This window comes from Salvelinus namaycush, chromosome 5 (assembly GCF_016432855.1).
Source record: "Salvelinus namaycush isolate Seneca chromosome 5, SaNama_1.0, whole genome shotgun sequence".
NCBI lineage: Eukaryota > Metazoa > Chordata > Actinopteri > Salmoniformes > Salmonidae > Salvelinus > Salvelinus namaycush.
The window spans coordinates 28,888,637-28,906,003 of NC_052311.1; the positions used below are offsets into that span (position 1 = coordinate 28,888,637).

Consider the following 17,367-nt stretch of genomic DNA (forward strand, 5'->3'; position numbering starts at 1 on the left):
TTGCTACCATGTTGTTGTTATGTTGTGTTGCTACCATGCTGTGTTGTCATGTGTTGCTGCCTTGCTATGTTGTTGTCTTAGGTCTCTCTTTATGTAGTGTGGTGTTGTCTCTCTTGTCGTGATGTGTATTTTGTCCTATATTTATAATTTATTTATTTTAATTTTAAATCCCAGCCCTCGTCCCCGCAGGAGATATTTTGCCTTTTGTAGGCCACCTTTGTAAATAAGAATTTGTTCTTAGATGACTTGACTAGTTAAATAAAGGTTAAATAAAAATATATTTTAAAAAGGCAGTTAAAACCTCTTAAGGATCTAACCTTTTTTTTCAATTTTCGCCTAAAATGACATACCCAAGTCCTGTAGCTCAGGACCTGAAGCAAGGATATACATATTCTTGATACCATTTGAAAGGAAACACTTTGAAGTTTGTGGAAATGTGAAAATAATGTAGGTGAACATAACACATTAGATCTGGTAAAAGATAATACAAACCAAAAACATGCGTTTTCTATTTTTTTGCTTGTTCCATCATCTTTGAAATGCAAGAAAAAGGTCATCATTTGATATTGCAGTTTAGGCGCAATTTAGATTTTGGCCACTAGATGGCAGCAGTGTGTCCAAAGTTGCAGATTGATCCAGTGAAGCATTGCAATACTGCATAGTATTTTGTATCAAGTCTGTCCAAATGTGCCGAATTGGTCAATTGATACATTTTCAAGTACATAACTATAGAGAACATACAAACATGATATGGCAATACAAAATGTAAGTTTACACACTCCCAGGAATGTCATTCATGATGGATCATTATACAGTACACTAACTTTCACACATCTGTAGAACCCAGTTAATTTTTGTATTTTTATTTAACAAGGTAAGTCAGTTTTAACTTTTTTTTTTTTTAATTTCACCTTTATTTAACCAGGTAGGCTAGTTGAGAACAAGTTCTCATTTACAACTGCGACCTGGCAAAGCAGTGCGTCACAAACAACAACACAGAGTTACACATGGAAGAAACAAACATACAGTCAAATAATACAATAGAAAAAGTCTATATACAGCGTGTGCAAATGAGGTAGGTAGGAACAAATTCTTATTTACAATGACGGCATAATTGCCTCGTTCAGGGGCAGAACGAGAGATTTTTACCTTGTCAGCTCGGGGATTCGTTTTAGCAACCTTTCGGTTACTAGTCCAATGCTCTAACTACTAGGCTACCTGCATTTGAATATATAAATGTATTTTATCAAACAAAACTATGCTACATTTTTATCTCTGGGACCCTCAGGATGACAAATCACCTTCAGAGGTGAATGTATCAAACCAGTTCCCGTGATAAAAGTTTTTGTTGTTGTGCACTCTCCTCAAACAATAGCATGGTATTTTTTCACTGTAATTGCTACTGTAAATTGGACAGTGCAGTTAGATTAACGAAAATTTAAACTTTCTGCCCACATAAGACATGTGTCTATGTTCCCGAAAGTGTTCTGTTACTTACAACGTCATTCTAGTCACATTAGCAAACGTTAGCGCACGTTAGCATCAACCGCCCCGGCATAGGGACACCGATCCCGTAGAGGTTAAATCTTTTGTCTTGCCCATTCACCCTCTGAATGGTACATTTACACAATGCCTCAAGACATAAAAATCCTTCTTTAATCTGTCTCCTCCCCATCATCTACACTGATTGAAGTGGATTGAACAAGTGACATCAATAAGGGATCATAGCTTCACCTGGATTCACCTGGTCAGTCTAAATCATGGAAAGAGCAGGTATTCATAATGTTTTGTATACTCAGTGTGTAGGGAATAATGCTGCTTTCGTAACCAAGTGGGAGGAGGGAATTGACCAGTTGTGAAGTCGTAAATACCAGTTGGATACATTCACGGGCTTTGAACTTGTTGAGAAACGCTGACTGTCTAATGGCCAACAAGCTACATAAACCATAAACTATAAGTACAGCTATCATGCTTGTTAACAATTTATGGTTTAAAAAAATATATTAGTAGATTTCTTTAAACAATGTAAGTTTTGTTGTTGCATTTAACTGCCGGAAATGCTGTTGTCAAGGTTATTTTCTTAGTAGGTGACGTCAGAGATCAACATGTGGGAGAAGTGGGAGCTTATGTCATGTTCAAAACTGCTGGGAACTCAGAAATCTCCAACATCCGACTTCAGTGCATTCAAGATAACTGGGAACTCTGAAAGAAACTAGCTCCGACCAGGATTTTTTTTTAACAGTCATCTTTTATTTATTTAACTAGTCAGTTAAGAACAAATTCTTATTTACAATGATGGCCTACCCCGCCCAAAACCTAACCACGCTGGGCCAATTGTGAGCCGCCCTATGGGACTCCCAATCAAGGCCGGTTGTGATACAGCCTGGAATTGAACCAGGGTCTGTAGTGACACCTCTAGCACTGAGATGCAGTGCCTTCGACCACTGTGCCACTCGGGAGCCCCTGTACCTGTGACAGTGAGGCGAACGGTCTCATAGGTGAATCTAGAGGACAGTTTGATAGAGTAGAGCCCCTGGTCACGGTGTGTGACGTCCTTCAACTATAAACACACAATAGTGCTTAGCATAGAAGAACACACACACACTTAAACACACGTTATGTTCTTCTATCCTCGTGGGGATCTAAAATTCATTTCCATTCAAAATCGTATTTTCCCTGAACTTAACCCCCAACCCCTTACATTAATTCTAACCATAACCCTAAACTTAACGCCTAAGCTTAAAATAACCTTTATCCCTATGGGACTCCCAATCACGGCTGGTTGTGATACAGCTTGGAATCAAACCAGGGTCTGTAGTGACACCTCTAGCACTGAGATGCAGTGCCTTAGACCGCTGCGCCACTCAGGAACCAACTCAACATTTTAAGTCAGAAACTCAAGCATCTTTCTAGAGCTCCAACTTTCTGACCTGAAGATCACTGACGTCATTAATTGATCTGTTTCCCCCCCTCCCCGGATTTCCCAGTTGTCTTGAAAGCACCAATAAAATGATAGATGAGTTTCCGGTTAGGAATTGCCAGTTGGAGGGCTGTTCAAGTGGAACGCAGCATGCAGCTACAGGGGATACAAATTAAAGTGGTATTTGTGACCTCTCTCTAACCAATTAATTGTACACACGTTATGTTTTATGTGCTAGTCGGAACTTGGAAACTCTGACATTTCCGACTTGCTGACTGATTGAACGCGGCACGTGTATAACTACAACCAGTTAGCATGTCGAGCATTTCTGAGTTTCCTAGATCCGACTAGCACGTAAATGCGGTATCTCAACGCAGCAAAAGCATCCAAGAGAGATTCTCGTTTGGAAAAAAGACAGTCCTCCATCATTTCTCCTCCGTGACCCGTGTTCGAGGAGCGTGTCATTTCGTTAGTAGGGTCGTCACTATTTACTACAGCCACAAACTCATAAGCCCCGGCTATTTCTACAATTGATCTTCTTAAAATGTTATTTTAAACCTAACCTTAACACAAACCTTAACCACACTGATAACCTTGTGCCTTACCCTAACCTTAAATTAAGACCAAAAAGGAAAAAAATGTTTTAATGAATTTGTACGATAATAGACCATTTTGACTTTGTGGCTGTGCTATCTAGTGGACACCCTTTAGTAGGCAAACAGAAGTGTCCTCTCCTCAAAAGCCACCTTTTATCGAGGATACTCATGTAAATCCTATTTTTAACGCAGAATCATTTTTAAATCTGCTTTTGTTTTGTCAGAGGAGAAAAACATGCACAAGTTTAAAAACAATATGCTACTTATTGTTTTATTCATAAAAATGTCTCGCACAACTCACTTCATTTTTTTGATCACTTTACACATTTATTTAGGGATTTCTGTAAACCTCATCTGCCTAATGACGCGGGAGTGGGGAATGGTTTCCAATAGTTACAATAGCCACTATTGGAGAGAAGGTCAGAGGGGCGGGACCTCTGGCTTTCTCATCCAATGGATATTGAGAAGGAGGAGATTCTCCCAATGAGTCTCTCAGGAATAGAATGCAGTACTGCACATGCGCAATGTTGTTTGCCCTACACTTGGTAAGTGGTGCCACATAGCGCACTGTGTGAAATGTTCCTTTAGTGCACACGTTGAAATGTCATTGTGAACATTAAACAATCAGCAAACTTAGCTACAACTGCAGGGAGATTCGGGACGTTATTTCAAGCAGTTCTTCTGACGTTTCCCGTCCTTCGGAGGATGCATACTGCACAGAAGATCATGAAGGTTTTCATAACAAGACGCATCCCACAGGAGGGATTGAAGATTCTGTCACAGGCTGGAGTGTATGTAGCCAGCAGATCCGATTTGCTCGCTTACGGCTGCACTAGGGTCGTACAGCATTCCTGTGTATATTATGACACTGCAGAGATGGCACAAGATATGGCTCGGAAAACATATCTCAATCCAGGGATGAGAAATGCTTTGAACTCCAAATTGCCCCATTATCCCAACTGTTACACCAAGAAGATTGAATGACTGCACATTTTTGGGAAACTGTCCTTTTTGTCCTCATGCTACATAGCAGAAGCCGCAGCAGCCATTTTGGAATGGCACTGTCAGCCAATCTGCTCATCTGTTGTTCAACGTGACCTGACATTCCATAATGGCTGCTGTTGCAACTGCTAGTTGACAAGAGGATTAAAACGTCAGTTTACTTAATTAAGGATTCTTGGTGTAACAGTTGGGATAATGGGACAATTCGGAATGTTGTCCAACCCTAGTGCAGCTGTAAGCAAGCAGGTCAGATCTGCTGGCGAGAGTGTGGTAACCTATAGCCAGGTACAACTAATATAGCCAAGTACATATCAACTCCACGGAGTTGCGATATACTTGGCTGACTAGCCTAATGAGTTTTTCATTCGCTGTCACTTTTCATCTATCATGCATGCCTGTGTCTGTGTGACGTCTAAGGATTTGTGTCATAGTAGTGCTACTTAATTCTAGTGCTAGTCTACTTACTGCTGTATAAATGCATTGCACACATTTTCACACACATATGAAGTGGAGGGTAATTGTTACACCATGTGTTCTAAAGGTGAAAGTTCACTGGAGTTGTTGATGACCTTTATTCCAGGTCACACATTATAGCGGGTACTCTGAACTTGTAATAAGGTTCCTAAGGCGTTATAACACTTACAAACATCTATGCAACATTTAATAAAAGTAAAGAGGTATAATAAAGATTAAAGCGAAGGGTTAGGTCATCTATAAGGGGAAGAAAAAGAGACGGACACCTTGAAAAAACAGACAGACCATCCAGAATACACGGCGAATACTGTATTATGAAGGAAATGTTCTAAATTGTCTTTGACTCATCTTAATCTAGTCTCTCCCCTTTTACCTCCCATCTCCCTCGTTTCCATGGAAACAGATGTAAGGTTTCACTGTGGGACTCGGATGAGCCTGTTCCAAGGGCGGAGCTTCTGAAGGGCGTGGCGGGGGCCCATGGCCTGCTGTGTCTCCTGTCGGACAAGATCGACACTGAAGTTCTGGACGCAGCAGGTACACTGGACATATCCTGGATCAGATGAACTCGAACAGCACCTCTCAGTATTTTCCAATATATGGAATTCACAATGCTGCTAGACATGTATTAAACAGTATATGTTTTGTATGATAGTTCCCATTCAGTCTTTTCCTAACACGTAACTATGGATTTGTGTCCAGGTCCAAACCTGAAGGTGATAAGTACCTTATCTGTCGGATTTGACCACATGGCCATGGATGAGATCAAGAAACGGTAAGACTAACTATCAAATGCCTTATCCTCACATCGAAGTCAGCAACTCTCATTGTGCCGTCCTCTCCATGTTCTGTGCAGAGGGGTGCGTGTGGGCTATACTCCAGACGTCCTGACTGATGCCACGGCGGAGCTGACCGTCGCCCTGCTCCTGGCTACAGCTCGGCGGCTACCAGAGGGCGTGGTGGAGGTTATAAAGTCAGTACCCAATAAACACACAGATACATTTCCCTCAATTAGACTCCAGCTCTGACATTTTGTACAGTGATACTTTATGGATGTGTTGCCTAACCAAACTTCTATCTAAAATGAATATGAGTACAACAGAATGTGTCCTCAATTCAGTTTTTTTAATCTCTCTCTCTCTCTCTTTCTCTCTCTCTCTCTCTCTCAGTGGAGGCTGGAGCACCTGGAAACCTCTGTGGTTGTGTGGTTATGGTCTGTCAGGCAGCACTGTTGGTGTCATTGGACTGGGACGCATAGGTAGAGTGACGGTGATTGCTGGATTGACCTACTGGATTCTGTGACTCCTGCCCTTAGTGAGGTCTATACAATCCATATAGTAGCTGAAAGGGCAGGACAAAAGGGCTTATTCATTGCTTGATTGATTGATTGTCTGGTGTCAATGCTGTTTTCCCTCAGGTATGGCCATAGCCAGGAGGCTGAAACCGTTTGGAGTGAAGAAGCTCCTGTACTCTGGAAGGACAGCCAAATCATATGCTGCTGAAGTGGAAGGAGAATACGGTGAGCAGGGGTGGAACGGCTTGGGGAAACAGCAAAGTCAGAGAGGGTGAGAATCAGATGAGACGTTTATTTGATTGTTTCTTCCTCTCTCTTCTGCCCTCCTCTCTGTTGCAGTGCCCTTGGACACGCTGGTGTCTGAGAGTGATTTTGTTGTGGTGTCCTGCGCCCTCACACCAGATACCCAGGGGCTGTGTAACAAGGACTTCTTCTGCAAGATGAAGAACACTGCTGTCTTCATCAACACCAGCAGGTACTCCATTAAACACGTAGCGCAGTGCCAAACCAACCACACGGACTGGGTTTTAAAATGAACACAGTTTAAAGATATAAACATAGAGCTAACTTCCACTGTGTGTGTTATAGGGGTGCAGTAGTGAATCAGGAGGATCTGTATCAGGCTCTGTCCAGTGGTCAGATAGCTTGCGCTGGGCTGGATGTCACAACCCCAGAACCACTCCCCACCGACCACCCCCTCCTCACCCTCAAAAACTGTGGTGAGTTAATAGGGTCATGAGAGAAGCGGAGGGAGGAAGGCAGTTTACTGAGGCATCTCTGTTGTGTCGTCTATTGGTTTCTCTCTGATCGTTGTTGTGATGTTTCCAGATGAATCAATCCTATTTGTTTCTTAAGTCTTCTCATTGAAATCAACCAGTTATTTTGCGACCAAATCTCTGCAGTGCGATCATGTCCCTGCTAATACATTTCCCCTCCTCTCTCCACCTGCAGTGGTCTTACCCCACATTGGCAGTGCCACCTACTCCACACGTGGCGTCATGGCAGAGCTGTCCGCCAACAACCTGCTGGCAGGCCTACAGGGCACAGACATGCCCAGCGAACTCAAATTCTAGTGCTGCTCTACAACTATTCAACTCTGCCTCTGTCCTCCTTAGAATAATGTTGGTCACCCAATCAGTAGTCATTACCAGGAAGGTTAGAGCCGTAAGTGACCAGGAAATAAATCTGTGTTGGAGTATTGCAGTTGTATTAACATGCTCTCCAAACATGAAGGTCAACTTTTGCCTCTTGCTCTTAGATCTTAGTGTTTATAAGAAATAACTCATTTGTGGTATGTGACTTGAATTTTGAAGGAGGAAGTGTATAGTATTAGCGTTTGAGAACATGCCTTGGCACTCTAACAGCGCTCCTAAGGGTCAGCCATGGCTTCCTTTGAAAGACGCAGATAAGCACTACAATGAGTGCACACACTACTAATTCATTACAGTGGCCTTCTCGTTCTTATGAAACACTTTCTGTCAAATGTAATACTTGTACAAAATACTTAACTAAAATTGTAAATTAGTAGTAGTTCTGTTGTTCTCATTCCAGTTGAGATGTGTGTTTAACATGTTGAGATGCTTCTCAGTTGTCTAGTTGTGCATAAGATAAACACTCCATCTCCAATTCATTTGTTTCAAATTCTATGGTAAAACACTCCATCTGTAGTCTAACACGCTGTCACTCTGGCTTTGTTTTTTAATAAAGCGTTATGTTCAATGTAGAAATGTGTGAACATATTATTTTCCCCATTAAAAATAATTATAGAGCCTTGAATAAATTAACAATGAATAAAGTTACCAGAATAGAACATATGGGCTCCCGAGTGGCGCAGAGGTCTAAGGCACTGCATCTCAGTGCCAGAGGCGTCACGACAGACCCTGGTTCGATTCCAGGCTGTATCACAACCGGCTGTGATTGGGAGTCCCATAGGGTGGCACACTATTGGCCCAGCGTCGTCTGGGTTTGGCCGGGGTAGGCCGTCAGTTAAAGACATTAAACATTAAAAGACAGTAGTCAGGGATCAGTGTGGTTCCAATGTAGCTTATTTCCATCCCTCTTCAATAGTGATCCTACTTAGAAATAGTGTGTGATGTAATGTATGGTAAATATTCTCTCAAAGAGTTCCATTCTCTCCCCACATGTTCCATGATAACACGTTGCATTTGATGTTACAGTCATCTTCTAGAGTATATAGTGCAGTAGGAAAGTATACAGAAGGTTTTCAGACCCCTTCGCTTTTTCCACATTTTGTTACGTGTTACGCCTTATTCTAAAATTGATTAAATAATTTCCCCCCTCAATCTACACACAATACAACATAATGACAAAGCGAAAACAGTTTTTTTTTTTTAAACGTTTGCCAATTTATGAAAAATATAAGTATTAAGTATTCAGACTCTTTGCTATGAGACTCGGAAATGAGCTCAGGTGCATCCTGTTTCCATTGATCATCCTTAAGATGTTTATACAACTTGATTGGAATCCACCTGTGGTAAATTCAATTTGATTGGACATGATTTGGAAAGGCACACACCTGTCTATATAAGGTCCCACAGTTGACAGGGCATGTCAGAACAAAAACCAAGCCATGAGGTCAAAGGAATTGTCTGTAGAGCTCCGAGACAGGATTGTGTCAAGGCTCAGATCTGGGGAAGGGTACCAAAAAATGTCTGCAGCATTGAAGGTCCCCAAGAACACAGTGGCCTCCATCGTTCTACAATGGAAGAAGTTTGGAACCACCAAGACCCTTCCTAGAGCTGGCCGCCCGGCCAAACTGAGCAATCGGGGGAGAAGGACCTTGGTCAGGGAGGTGACCAAGAACCTGATGGTCACTCTGATAGAGCTCAAGAGTTCCTCTGTGGAGATGGGAGAAGCTTCCAGAAGGACAACCATCTCTGCAGCACTCCACCAATCAGGCCTTTATGGTAGAGTGGCCAGATGGAAGTGGGGATGTTTTTTAGTAGCAGGAACTGGGAGAATAGTCAGGGTCGAACGAAAGATGAACGGAGCAAAGTACAGAGAGATCCTTGATGAAAACCTGCTCCAGAGCGCTCAGGACCTCAGACTGGGGTGAAGGTTCACCTTCCAACAGGACAACAACCCTAAGCACACAGCGAAGACAACGCAGGAGCTGCTTCGGGACAAGTCTATGAATGTCCTTGAGTGGCCTAGCCAGAGCCCGGAATTGAACTCAATCGAACATCTCTGTAAAGACCTGAAAATAGCGGAAAATAGCTGTGCAGTTTACATACACTTAGGTTGGAGTCATTAAAACTAGTTTTTCAACCACTCCACACATTTCTTGTTAACAAACTATAGTTTTGGCAAGTCGTTTAGGACATCTACTTTCTGCATGACACAAGTAATTTTTCCAACAATTGTTTACAGACAGATTATTTCACTTATAATTAACTGTATCACAATTCCAGTGGGTCAGAAGTTTACATAGACTAACTTGACTGTGCCTTTAAACAGCTTGGAAAATTCCAGAAAATTATGGCTTTAGAAGCTTCTGATAGGCTAATTGACATAATTTGAGTCAATTGGAGGTGTACCTGTGGATGTATTTCAAGGCCCACCTTCAAACTCAGTGCCTCTGCTTGACATCATGGGAAAAATCAAAAGAAATCAGCCAAGACCTCAGAAAAAAAATTGTAGACCTCCACAAGTCTAGTTCATCCTTGGGAGCAATTTCCAAACGCCTGAAGGTACCACGTTCATCTGTACAAACAATAGTACACAAGTATAAACACCATGGGCCCACGCAGCCGTCACACCGCTCAGGAAGGAGACGCGTTCTGTCTCCTAGAGATGAACGTAGTTTGATGCAAAAAGTGCAAATCAATCCCAGAACAACAGCAAAGGACCTTGTGAAGATGCTGGAGGAAACAGGTACAAAAGTTTCTATATCCACAGTAAAACGAGTCCTATATCGACATAACCTGAAAGGCCGCTCAACAAGGAAGAAGCCACTGCTCCAAAACCGTCATAAAAAAGCCAGACTACAGTTTACTACTGCAGATGGGGACATGGAGGATGAAGCCGTTGCTGAAACTGTGGTCCTCGGCGGCGAGGACCTGCTGGAAGGGGACAGTGGTTACTGAAAACATAAGGGGGGAAGAGGACGCAGAGCAGAAAGAGGAGGCGTTTGTTGCCTCTAAGCTTTGAAGTGACCTAACAGCCTCATTGCCTTCTGCCTGAGCCTCACTGATGGTGGTGTTTAGGAGGCTGTCGTCTCCTAAAGGCCCACTGCCAAGCTGACTTATGGGGTTGAGAATGCAGGAAAGGCCCAGGTCTTGGTTTGCTATCTAGGCCCTCGTTGTCAGACGACCCATCTCCTCCATCCATGTTGTCTTGGAGTGGGTATGTCTCTGTCTGAGGATCAGAGCTAGATTGGGGGTTGGATGAGCTTGCATCATCTCCCTTCGGGCTGAGTATGTCTTTCTCTTCGTTTGCTGGCTCATCCTGTGTCCTCGGATGGGAATGGAGGATCATTGGATAGGAGGAGTTCACCTGCTCACTCTTCACCACTACATCCATCTTCTGATCATTATCCCTCCTCTCCCACTTTCACTTTAAACATGATCCCTCCATTCACCAGAGAACCCTCTGTGTGACCCTCTCCCCCATCCCTCCCACACTACTATCTGATTGGCTAGGAAGCTGTATCTCTTCTTGTATTACTACTCCCCGTCTCATACTTTATTATTCCTTGTCACCCTTGGCGAGCCCTCCTCGTGATTCTCCTCAGAGAGCCTGCCCCCGTTCTGCTTGCTGTCCAGCCTCTCCTCCTGAAACACTTGGGGAGACGAGTTATTGCGTTTGTGAAGACGGCATCTGGGGAAAGCAGCATGTTGCTCAATGCCTCCACCTGCTCCAACCCCTCCATCCCTGCCTCCAGCCGGGCTAGCCTCTGCCCCGGTTTCCCTGTTGTCGAGGCTCCCTTCCAGAGCTGATGTGACCAGTCTGAGCCCCAGCTGCTGGAGCAGGACAAATCTCTGCTGCCTGGAGTTGACCCCAGCCATGGCTGCTGCCTGGGATGGAGATTGCCTCAGGTGCTGCTGGTCCACTGCATGGCTGAACTGCTGCTGCTGCTGCACTTGTAACCTCCAACCACACGGGGGTGATGTGAGGAAATTGTGTGAGGTGGAGGTGAGATGGCGCTTGCAGGCCTTGACCACAGTGTTGAGGTGCAGGTGGGAGGCAGCCAGGAGCACATCCGTTATATTAGATGCCCCCAGAGTGAGAGCGGAGGTGTAGATCATGTCCAGCAGGACAGAGAAAGCCTCAGGAGTCACCACCTCTGGGTCCAGCTCCATCACACTGGCTCCTTCAGCGCCGCCTCCTTCATCCCCCTCCACTGCATTAAGAAGGGCCCTGAAGTGTGTACTGCAGGCTGCCAGGATGGAGCGGTGGGCCCTGAAGTGTTGGCCCCCCACACACACTAACATGCTGGTGTTTTAACTGCTGTAAGATGTGCTCGAAGTGACCAGGGAAGTCCATCTCAGCCTGAGGGATGAACATGAGGAATGGTCAAACTGAATGGTCAGGCAGAGACAAGACTCAGTGTCAGTGAACTGATGTAACTCCTGATAGATCTCATAAACACTAAAACCCAGACAAGCTTGGGTTACGGGTAACGAGCAATGGGCAGCTCTGTCGCAATAGATGCAATGCTAGTAATAACAAAAACTATGATGCAAATGTAATGTCTATGGACTCATTTGATTGGTCTAAAGGTCTGACTCTGTAGACCACTTCTGTCCTTACAAATATCAGTTACTAATTATATGAAAAACAGAATAAAACAACAACTAATTTATTGTGCAATGTCCCGATGCTCATGCCTGGAATAACCTATGAAAGTACCACCTACTTTCTGGTGCCAGTCCCATACTGTTTTTGAATAGGCTTCTAGGTTAAATCATCAAATTCATGAAGACGTGGTCATTTAAGATTTATGTAAAATATAATATTCATGGGTTAATTTTACTTCTACATGATGCCTTTCATGAAGGTTTTCAACTGTGTTTTGTTTTGAAAACCTTCATAAAAGGCAGTGGGTAAAGGTACATTTATCCACAAAAACAAATATAATTTTACATATATCTTAATTAACCCCATTTTCATGAATTTGATGATATAATCTTGACATACATTAAAAATCAGTACGAGACTTGCACCAGGAAGTGGGCGGGACATTCATAGCATATCCAAGGGTTATTCAACTACTGTATATTCTTGGGGTGGGGGCAGATTTCAAAAAGGATATTAACAGGGAGGCCAGACATTTTCTACATGGGCTTACTCTTCCTAAAACCAGTATAAAAACCAATGCACAAAGACAATTATAATCTTATAAAGCACGTTTAATTCAATTAAATGCGGCTAAATTCAAATTGTTGAAATAATGGAACACATTTGTATTTATGATGCAGTTGACTTGCATCACGTTAATTAATTTCTACTTTCCTGTCCGTTTTACATACATAGCTTGAATTTTTGTTTTTATTTAGACATAGGAAACCTTTTATGCATGGCTTATCTCATTTGACTAGCTTTTTCTGAGTTGTCTCTCCCCCCACACCAGCAGAGAATGGGCACCTATAACAAACTGCAACACCTCTGTGGGGACTTAAACTCCTCAAATCTCGTTGCAAAGCTTTCAGTTCATCTAAAAACTCCTACATCGTGGGAGGGATCTGTACTGATGACTGAATATAGTTGAGCAGTGTAGGGAAAGGGAGCGTTTTGTTTGGGCTCAAATCAGAGGACAAAAGAACACATTTATTTAGAAAATTCAATCAATCATGTCAATAACTGTTTTATCCCTCCCACGTAGTCGCAAATTAAGTCCATTCAACTGATTGAAGATGTCACACCCAAAACTCACATAGGCTGCTCTCTTGAGAGCAGTGTCGACCCGTCACTAAACAAATAGTTATATTGACTGCATCCAAGCTAGCTCGCTCATTAATGTCTTACTGATTGCCTCTTGTCCGCTTTTCGTCCCCTTATGCCATAGTTTGTACATCTCAATTTTCATTAGAAACCACATTTGTTTAAGCAAGTCAGCCATATCAGCTATGTTTTTTTAAAGGCAGTAAATGAGGCTGAATGAACGGTTTCGCTGCCAGACCAGGCTCCGCTGATAGCCAGGTGTAGCAGTGGTAAGACGTTGGGACAGCTTTATGTAGGCCCTAACAGTTTGTGGGCACCGTTTGACACAGTTATAGTACAATTAATGTATTGTTTAGTGGCTTTGCTGGCATGCATCCCACTTTTCTTTTTTGCCCCACCAATATTTACATGCTAAAATCGCCACTGCTTGAGAGCATTACCCTTGCTTAGCCACCGAAAGTCATTATGTAATAGAAGATCATGGAGCTCAGCAAACTACGAAACAAGCAATGTTAGGCTATATGTTGATCGGATAAAGTTTATGATAGTCATAACTGAGTGTCCATGATGTTTTTTAACTCACCGCTGAGTTAAACGCAAAGCACACTGGTGTATCAGGCAGTGCAGTGATCTCATCTGCGGTGAAAGAGACAGTTAGCAGCTCTGATTGGCTGTAACTGGTGTGTTGGGTGATATTGATCGACAGAATTTAAAGGGCAGGATTTTATGGATATTTATGAGTCTCTATCTACATAGAACCCGTCGGGTGATTGGTTGACTCTGAGCCTTACCAAAACGAGGTGGATAATTTATATCGCCTCATATCTGAAACCAGTAGTAACCACTTCAATGACAGTAACCATGAAATTAAAATACAAATCTGACAATAACATTGTCGCTGAGGGCTTGCTAACTAGCTACGGCGTTTGATTCATATCAGTCGTTTTCTTATAAAACAGCTCAGATAGATAGCGAAATCCCAATTCGCGACGTTAGCTAGACTCATAGATTAGATATGATTCCATCATTGGTAACAACAACTGGCTAAATTACTAGTTCGTTTTCAGCCAAATATGTTCAACTCGTTGCTAGTTTATCTAGTGACCACCGCATTTATAAGGACAGCTACTGACTAAAATGTAGCTAGCAAGCTGGCTCACAATGGCCATTCACTAGCCAGCTAGCTAGCTAATCGAATACGCCAAATAAACAGCGATCTAGACTAGATTTGGGAGCTCATGGGCACACAGGCTACCTTAGCCAACTGGTTAGAGGTGATTACACCACGGGCAACAATAAATGGACATAAGTTCGTTTTCAGATAAATATTTTCAACTCTTCAATTTATCCACTGTCCACCACATTTAGGATAGTATACTGAACAAAAATATAAAAGCAACATGTAAAGTGTTGGTTCGATTTTTCATGAGCTGAAATAAAAGAATCCAGTTTATTTCTTTCAAATTTTGTGCAAATTTGTTTACATCCCTCTTAGTGAGCATTTATCATTTGCCAAGATAATCCATCCACCTGACAGGTGTGGCATATCACAAAGATGATTAAACAGCATGATCATTACACAGGTGCACCTTGTGCTGGGGGCAATCAAAGGACACTCTAAAATGTGCAGTATTGTCACACAACACAATGCCACAGATGTCAAGTTGAGGGAGCATGCAATTGGCATGCTGACGGCAGCAATGTCCACCAGAGCTGTTGCCAGATAGTTGAATGTTCATTTCTCTACCATAAACTGCCTCCGATGTCATTTTAAAGCATTTGGCAGTACATCCAACCAGCCTGACAACCGCATACCATGTGTAACCACGCCAGCCCAGGACCTCCACATCCAAATTTTTCACATGCGGGATCGTCTGAGGGAGGAAGGGGTGCTCAGGAGTATTTATGTCTGTAATAAATAACTTTTGTGGGGAAAAACTCATTCTGATTGGCTGGGCCTGGCTCCCAAGTGGGTGAACCTATGACCTCCCAGGCCCACCCATGGCTGCGCCTTCTTGCTCGCACTTCATTCGTGCATGCATCCCGTCCCTTCTTAAGTAATAATATATGACAATATTTTGCAACCTTATCTGAAGAAAAAAACTGCATTTGAAATAATTGAATTGTCTAATGTTTACACTGATTCAGTTTTGAATGAAATTGCCAGCTTCATGGTCAGAATGCTGATGTCCTCAAAAACAAGACAAGAGCGCCCCCCATTTGGCATATTCAGGTAATGATGGTTGCTGTACTGCACTGCTTGAGAGTTCTTCTCCCTTGCCTTCATGATGCTGGAGTCCAAGGGGCAAGCAGTTATCTACGAGTGAAGCAAATTTGGCATAATACCCTCTACCAGCCTATTTGTTGTATATTGTATACCTGAGGATCTACAGAATATCTTCAAAACAGTTCAAGGGGTCTTGCTTTCGCAAGACATCTATACCTGATGATAATGGAAAAAAACATGCAATCAATATTTAAACATGTCTTCCCTTTATTGCATGTGATGACCAACAAAATTCAAATGTCCAATTACACAACACTCTCATTGAGGGACCATGGAAAATATTGCCAAAACACTCAAAACAAAACCAGATGTTCTCTTATTGAGCACTAACATAAAAGGCAACCATGAAAAATAACAGAGGACACATCGATGACTACAAATTACAACATCTTAATGTTCAAGTGCAATGGGGGACACAACGTAATGTCTCCACTGTAGCCTATAAAGAAGTCTTCCATATAGGATCCGTATGATGGTGGTTAGCTCGCCGCTTTGTTAATTGTTCCCGTTATGGTGACGTCCATAGACCTTGTTGCATTAAACTGCCTGAGTGGGAATACTGGAGGCAGTTGGTCTCAAATGCTGTCCAACTTCTTCAAGATATACGGAGCTGTGTGGGGGCAAAGGAAAAAAGTAGTCAAACCAAACTTAATGACTTAGTAAATTATCCATAAATGTCCCTTTTTGATTGAGGCGCTGTTTATAGTCAAAAAGATCTATCAAAGATCTTGGGGATATTATCTAGATTAATGACCATTCATTCTCATGCAAAGACCAGAAAGCTGGCTCCCAGGTCAAAAGAGGGGAAACCATGTTTAGGGGTCACAACCTGATGGATGATTTGTAAAGGATCACGTCTAGTGATGTCATTGATTCTCTGTACATTCTCTAGTCTGAACACTGAACAGGTGAGTAAAGTGAGTGCGACATGCATTGCAGTCTGTGCTATCCTGGATCCTTGGGACCGCCCTACTCCATTGAAGTTGACATTTTAAATGGTTAGGCAAGGGTTATGTTTATGGTATGGTTAGGATTTAGGGATAGCACTGACCCATATATAATACAATATATTGTGAGATAATGACAGTGTTCGAGAGTTTAAAAACCGTAACGTATCATGGGTAAATTGTGACTGACTGATCTATAAATAATAATGAGTAGTTATTTATGATGCAAGGTTCTTTGTAAATCGGCAGTCGCTGACACTGTCGGCTGCAATGCAGAACAAGCACAACGTGTGCAACCCGAGAGCAATGTGAAAACCGATACTTACTGGCTCTGAGAAGGGCAATATAGATTAGAAAATTGCGCACGGACGAGATTACATCCTGTCGCATCTTTTTCTTCATCTCCTCTGGGTCCATTTTCGGCTCTAACCCCTCGAGTTTAAACATCTCGGCGTGGTCTGTACAGGTTTTATACTCTATCCCTCACCTGGTTGTGATTTTATGGCTGAGGTTTCCTTAGTATTATGCTGGCCCTTTGGCTTGATTCTCGGAGCCCTACTCGTGCTTGTTGGCGGACGCGTGACTGTTTAAACCGGAAATTACGTTTAAGGGTTACTTTAAGTACAATGGCCGTAGAGGTACAAACTCTACAATGGGGGGAAGGCAAAGCAATAAATATGTATTTATGAGGAATTTCTACTAACCCAAGACTTGCCTATTTATCAATTTAAAAGTTTGTCTAAAATATATATGTTTAGAGGTGACTAAATAAAAAACATATTTTGTGATTGTTTTTTATTATTGTTTATTACAATATACTGTCATTCTTACTTGTTTACGGCCACAGTTTTTTCTCATAGTATTATCATCTTTATTGAATGTGTTAATATCAAGCGTGATCTTTCTTGCCTTCAATCAAGCTGACCTTGTGAGGGAGGTCCTCAAGG

General features: G+C 42.5%; 2 protein-coding genes across 2 annotated transcripts; one reads left to right on the plus strand and one right to left on the minus strand.

The window, feature by feature from the left end:
* The first annotated feature begins 4,076 nt into the window (after positions 1 to 4,076).
* LOC120047481 (glyoxylate reductase/hydroxypyruvate reductase-like) lies at positions 4,077 to 8,006 on the plus strand. Its single transcript, XM_038993013.1, has 9 exons — positions 4,077 to 4,307; positions 5,396 to 5,526; positions 5,692 to 5,764; positions 5,846 to 5,962; positions 6,159 to 6,247; positions 6,407 to 6,508; positions 6,623 to 6,758; positions 6,872 to 7,002; positions 7,235 to 8,006. The coding sequence occupies exons 1-9, from the start codon at positions 4,222 to 4,224 to the stop codon at positions 7,354 to 7,356; spliced, it is 987 nt and encodes a 328-aa protein (XP_038848941.1). The 5' UTR covers positions 4,077 to 4,221; the 3' UTR covers positions 7,357 to 8,006.
* Positions 8,007 to 15,656: 7,650 nt separating this feature from the next.
* LOC120047482 (mitochondrial import receptor subunit TOM5 homolog) lies at positions 15,657 to 17,007 on the minus strand. The gene is made up of 2 exons (XM_038993014.1): positions 16,747 to 17,007; positions 15,657 to 16,083 (listed from the first exon to the last, which is right to left on the minus strand). Exons 1-2 carry the CDS (start codon positions 16,865 to 16,867, stop codon positions 16,049 to 16,051), a joined length of 156 nt encoding a protein of 51 aa, XP_038848942.1. The 5' UTR covers positions 16,868 to 17,007; the 3' UTR covers positions 15,657 to 16,048.
* Positions 17,008 to 17,367: the final 360 nt, after the last annotated feature.